This window comes from Pseudorca crassidens, chromosome 4 (genome assembly GCF_039906515.1).
Source record: "Pseudorca crassidens isolate mPseCra1 chromosome 4, mPseCra1.hap1, whole genome shotgun sequence".
Classification (NCBI taxonomy): domain Eukaryota; kingdom Metazoa; phylum Chordata; class Mammalia; order Artiodactyla; family Delphinidae; genus Pseudorca; species Pseudorca crassidens.
Window position 1 is genome coordinate 109,394,814 of NC_090299.1, and position 6,000 is coordinate 109,400,813.

Here is a 6,000-nt window from a genome sequence, read left to right on the forward strand (position 1 = left end):
GCTTAATAGCATGTCCTCCATCCAAGTTAATTGTTGAAAGACATTTATTGTATATTCAGTACCGATGTGATACCCAAATCTAATAGATAATGGTTTTGTGTTATCTGAGAAGATGAAAGTCAAACAGCAAATCCTTTCACTAGAACATGTAGTGGTTTCAAGAAGTCACTCATGAATTCTGAATTACCTGCAAATGGAAACTAACCACGTGTTCTTTAATTCAATATTAAAATTTTGCTTTTGCTTGTCATGTAGAATAGCTTACTCAGATTTTTGGTTTTAATTTCTGTCAATTTCATAATCATTGCATGAGCATTCACCATCACCAAATGCTGGTGCTGGCACTCCTAATTTTCCTTCTTTTAATTTATTATTATTTCTAACTTTTTTGTTTTGTTTTTTAACTTGCAGTGCAAGCTTCACATAAAGCCTGGCAAGCCAAGGATGGTCCGCATTCACCTGCTTTTGCAGTAATATTGTATCTCTGCCATCTGTGTCCTTTTATTTTGTTTTATTTTTATTTTTTTCCCTTTCCCAGACACCATATAACTATTAACTCATTTTGCTGAATGTTGTTTGGTGGCGGAAAATGATAGAAAAAGGGGATAACAGCAAAAGCTATGTGCAGCCGGACTTTGTTTCTGGAAAGCAAATCATTTGCCTTTTATGCCTGTTCAGAGTGGCAGCAGGAAGCATGCCTGTTCTGTTACTTTTATGTTGCTTTGGACCAAGGGAAGGAGGCTAAATTGCTACATGTACGTCTGACAGGAAAACTTTTCACCGCCTCAGCAGCTGACTATAAACCTGAATAGCCATGACAACTTGCTCTCCTTGATTATTCGTCTCCATGACGCAAAAGGCCCTGAACTCCCTCTGTCTCTTTTCCACACCTGCCCTGAACCAAGGTAGCTTTGTATGTAGGCAGAACGGTGGGTAAGCTTTACCTGACTTTTACCCTTGCGTGGAGTTTTTTTATTACTATAACATCATTTGGCCTGGGTTGTGGGTCTGTTCAGACTGACTGCCTCCTCTTATGGCTTTAAAAATGTGTCTGAACCCCTGTGTCTCGAATCCTGGCCAAGTGGGGTTGTAATAAGAAAATGATGAGTCTGTTCCCTTGTATCAGGGCAACCATGGCCCTCTCACAGATCATACAACCTTGTTTAGTAGAAGAATCTTCTACTAAGGATGACGGGCTTTCCACAACCTGCCTACTACTTACAAGATCCAGTCTTTTCATAAACACACCTAAATCTGCTCTCAGTAGGCTGAGAGAGGAGGGCCTAATGACTGACTCCAGGGTATCGAGTGCTTCTAATAACAGTTTTCAATAATTATGAGGAGAAATTTTCCAGCAATATTTAAAATAGAAAATCTGTTATAAACTGTATCATCTGCAGCACAAGTTTGAGGGGGCCTTGTCAACTTAAGGTAGAAGTGGGAAGGAACATAATATAAACCCACAAGTCAAGAAAGCAGAAATTCAGCTTCACATCCAGTTTCCTTGCATAGTCTCTTTTTGATATTTGCAGTAAAGGCATGATGGAATAGAACAGCTGGTGTTTCAAATCCACTTGTCTTGAAGGAATTTCCTCACCTTTTCCTTCACGAAGACTAGCTCTACCTGCTCTTTGCGTTTAAGGCCCCAGTGCCCCATTGACAAGGGTTAGGACTTAACCATATGGCAGGACATAGACTACATGCCAAATTTGTATGGAAAAGGGCATATCTAATTTCTTTTCTGTACTTTTCCTTTTTGAGGCTTATCCTTTCATTTCCTTGATTTTTTTCCCCCTCTAATAACAAGATACTCGCAGCTTTCTCTCTAACTCCGTAGTCTCCTGTTTCTTACTTGAAAGAATAACATTTCTCACGAACCTGATACTTCACCTCTGCATTTTCCTTTTGGCCTTCACTAATCATACATTAATCAAATAGGATAGATTACACACACTTTTTTTTTTTTTTAATAAGTCTCTAATTGATTCCAATGAAGACTTTTTTCCCTTCTCTTTATCCTCAACCACACTATTATGGGACAGAAGGAATGGTGGTCCATGAACTGATTTAGGCTTAATTAGGCAAAGTAAGAAATCAGTTTCATGGAAGCCGAAACTAAGCTGGGATACAAACTGCAAACCAGAAGCAGCAACAGTGATATAAAGACAGGCTTAGGAGCTACTGGACCAATGTTTTTGTTTTTGCTTTTGCTTTTTTAATGATTCTAGTCTGAAGCTGGCTATCAGGCAGCATGCTGATTCTAACCATGGGCCGAGTTTGCTCAGATGCTGTGCACCAGACAGAAGCTTGAACACTTGTGTTGTATGCTTGTTCCAGCCATTGCTTGTGTGAGCATTTTCATGCCTTGTAACAGGAAATACACTTCTAAATTCTAAAAATGCATCACTTTAAAATTTTCATTTTACGTGCATCACTAAAGCCTTTTTAAAGTGAGCCTAGCCACGAAAGGCATCCAGCTGACTTTTTGATTCCAAGATTGTTGATTGACTGGATTGATTTTTCTTTTCCCATTAAATTTTTCACAGAAAAATAAATCATGTGGAGAGTCAGGGAATAAAAAGTCAAAGAAAACATATAAAAGCTTTTTTAAAAAATGCATTGCTTCTGAACTTTTTTCTGCCCCTGCTCCCTGGCCCTGTTTGGTTTGTTATTGCTGCCCTCTCTTCTTTCTGTATCTGTGCCTTTTTTCACAGTAGTCCTTGGCTCTGCACGGAATAAATGATACCCTCAAATCTAATTGGATGTGCTTTCGCCTTTGCATGTAAGTACGGCAGTAAAAAACCTTTGAGACCTTTTTGACTTTTTAAAATTAGAGAAACAAATGGGATAGATGGATTTTTTTTTCCCTGGAGGGGGGTAGGGAGGTATTGGTTTGAGGAGTCTTTGTTTTTTTAAAAAACAAACAAACAAAAAACCTAAATATATTTTAAATGGCTCACATTTATATCTTTTTTTACAAGAAACACAGAGATTTGACTTTTCCTTGATATCCGTGTGCAAGTCAGAAATTACTAACCGCAGTCTGTTCTACACAGCATTGTGGGGTCATTGGATATTAGAGGGTCCTTGGTTTGGTTTTTTTTTATTTTGGTTTTTAGTGTTTCATTTTTTTTTCTAGGTTTTTTGTTTTGGTTTGGTGTTTTTTGTTTTTTGACTGCACCGCGCGGCTTGTGGGATATTAGTTCCCTGACCAGGGACTGAACCTGTGTCCTCGGCAGTGAGAGCGTGAAGTCCTAACCACTGGACTGCCAGGGAATTCCCAGAGGGTCCTTGGTTCTGACTGTGTAAGTAAAGTTAGAATGAGAAACTACTACCTTCCACTAGAGAAAAAGCAAGAGGAAAATTTTTTTTTATGCTAGGCTCCCTTTATGATTGCTAAATTTTTGGTGATCTTGGTTTAATGGTCTTTCCCTTGTGCTAACTACTGGCAGGGAGCACCTTTTTTTTTTTTTTTTTTTTTTGGTGAGCTCTTGCTGGCCTCTCCCCACATCTTTTGTTCAACCATAATGACCATCTTTTTGCTTCTTCTGGACTTTAGATGCCCATAACAGTTGTTAAGTGCGGTAGGATGTGATGGAAAAGCACTTAGGAGAATTTACTGGCAGTTTAGAGACTATGTTTTCCCAACTTAAGGCTCTTTATTAATTGGTCAAGGTTTTGTCCAGAAAGGTCACCTCAACCAGGGGAACATTTAACAAAATGCTGGGCACAGGTTACTCACCTTCCTCCTCTGCTTTGTGATCTCACCAGCAGTAACACTTCATATCTTGTGCACCTCACAAAGACTCGGTTTCCTCACTTTCTTGACATATCCATAAATGTTTCATATACAAACTGTTGAATCGGGTTTTTCAGCTCTTACCAACCCATGTCATACTGTCTCTGTGTGGTCCTACCAAAACTGTCCATTCAGATCCCTTTGCTTTCCCATTTGCAAGTGTCTGAAGTTGTCAAGTCTCAGCTTCCAGAAGTCTCGGTTCCATTGACAGGATACATGTGTGATGACTCTTTAGGGGAAATGATGACGTACAAAGTCTAGATTGTATGTAGGTATGAAGGGAATTTTTAAAATAAGTTGAAGATTAAGCTGTGAACAGCATTAGAACTTTGTCTATTTCTTAATTTTAAAATATGCTGATATGCCTTAAACTGTAGTTGTAGATCATTGTCATTTTGCTGTTTGAAAATAACCAATGTGTTTTTAAAACTGTTATGTAATCTACTTTCAGTGTTAATGCAGAATTGTCATATATGTAAACTGCATGTTAGACACTTGTCTTTTTTAAAAAACTAAAATAATTGTATTAATGTGAAGCATATCATTTTTTCAAGTATGAAAGTAATCACTTAGCAAACTTGCTTGGTAATTTGGTGTCTGTTAAGGTAGGAGAGTGGCGGACAGGTAATCTATGCATATATCACTAGTGCCAAGACATAAAGTGGGGGAAAATATATTTTTACCCAAACATTGTGTGCCCTTTTGTGAGTTCTTTTTAGTGACTGTTTGACATGCAAATGTACACATGCTTATAATATTGGATAAAAGAAATAGGGATGAAAGAGTCTCGTGTTTTCCTACCTTGTCTGGACTTCAAATGCTACCATCTGGGCAGCACCAGCTCCTCCAAGATGCTTGCCACGTGATGTCCTGTACGTCATATTACTGTCTCTGCCACCCTTTCTCCCTGACTCCCATCCCCTTCCACCCTGACTAGCGCCCCACTGCCCTAGCCGAGGCGTCCTCTTCTTCCCCGGCCTCCGGTGCTGGTGCTGCAGCTCACCCCCCCAGCTGGGCTTGAGGAAGTCATCCCTTTACTGACACACTGCTGTTCTTTCACAGTTTGTTGTAGAGAAGCTCCTTTTTTTTTTTTTTAAGCCTTTTAAGAATCAAATTTGAATCTGAACCTTTCTTTTTTCTCTTCTGTAGCTTCTTCTTTATGTAACCATCCTGTTGACAAGCCCTACTCTCTCCTAATGGACATAGAGCATTAGAAGAGCAGGAGCTGTCTGTTCACACGTGTTGGGGAAGAGTTACCTCATTTCCACCATCGCCTCCTATTCTTTTAAAGTCTGGGTCAAATATTGCACTGCTGTTTGTATTTGTCAATGTCTGTTTACAAACCACTGCCCATAGTGGTTACTTAAGTGACTTATCACCACCAAAAACAGTAATACCTAATACTACTACTTAAAAGGAAATTGAGTGAAACAGAGAACTTGGGCCAAAACCCAAGGTAGCCCTGTGTTGGGATCCTCTTGCTTAGCTGTCATGTTCTTGAAGCTGCTGACACAAGAACTCACGGACTGAAGACAGCATGGACCCTAATCTGAGGGTCCACAGACTTGATCTCATGTTAACTCCAGACCTCTGTCCCATGAGTGACATTCTGAACAGCCCGATCAGGACCCTCTACCGTCAATCAGGTCATAAGATCGGGGCAACAGTTTTCCTTCCTTTTGTTAGCTTTGTGGGTTGTTTTGAAGTTTGGGATTTTTTTTCTAAACATTTGATATTGCATGAACAAAGATGGCTGCATTTTTTTAATTTGGAGTGTTCTATTGATACAATGTTTTTATTTTTCAGCTGACCGTCTGCCTCTTGAGAGAGAGAAGTGGGCATCCTTCCTTTAAATTCAGGAACCATTGTTGTTTTATTTGACTCTTTTTCTGTTACCTGCACCCCTCATCTAAGTTTTCGGGGTTTGGGATTCTGTTTTGGAAAAAAAAAAATTTTCCTACTTAGCCAGTTCTGTTCTATGTATTGGTTATTCAAACTTAGTTTTGGTATCAAAATTATGCCAATTTTAAGCTCAAGGGGAAATTTAAATGAAGTTTTAAGTCACAGAATTCTGTTTAAGATGCTCTCCTCATCTCAGATATAACAACAAAATCCCTGTGCTGTCACTGGGATTTTGACCTACAAGTCTTAATCATGTTTAAAATGTGCCAGTGTTAGGTAGATGACTTTTCTGCCTCTGG

General features: G+C 39.1%; 1 protein-coding gene across 13 annotated transcripts in view; it reads left to right on the top strand.

The window, feature by feature from the left end:
- SEPTIN11 (septin 11) overlaps nucleotides 1-5,767 on the top strand; it is a 90,785-nt gene extending 85,018 nt beyond the window's left edge. For 2 of the 13 annotated variants that reach the window (XM_067736328.1, XM_067736320.1), the window contains exon 10: nucleotides 3,140-4,487. In XM_067736328.1, coding sequence (XP_067592429.1) covers nucleotides 3,140-3,203 — 64 coding nt within the window. In that variant the 3' untranslated portion in view covers nucleotides 3,204-4,487. Of the gene's footprint in view, nucleotides 1-411; nucleotides 4,488-4,948; nucleotides 5,548-5,605 lie in introns of those variants that run through there. The other 11 variants (XR_010943089.1, XR_010943088.1, XR_010943091.1 and 8 more) reach the window with 11 other exon arrangements.
- The last annotated feature ends 233 nt before the right edge of the window (nucleotides 5,768-6,000 follow it).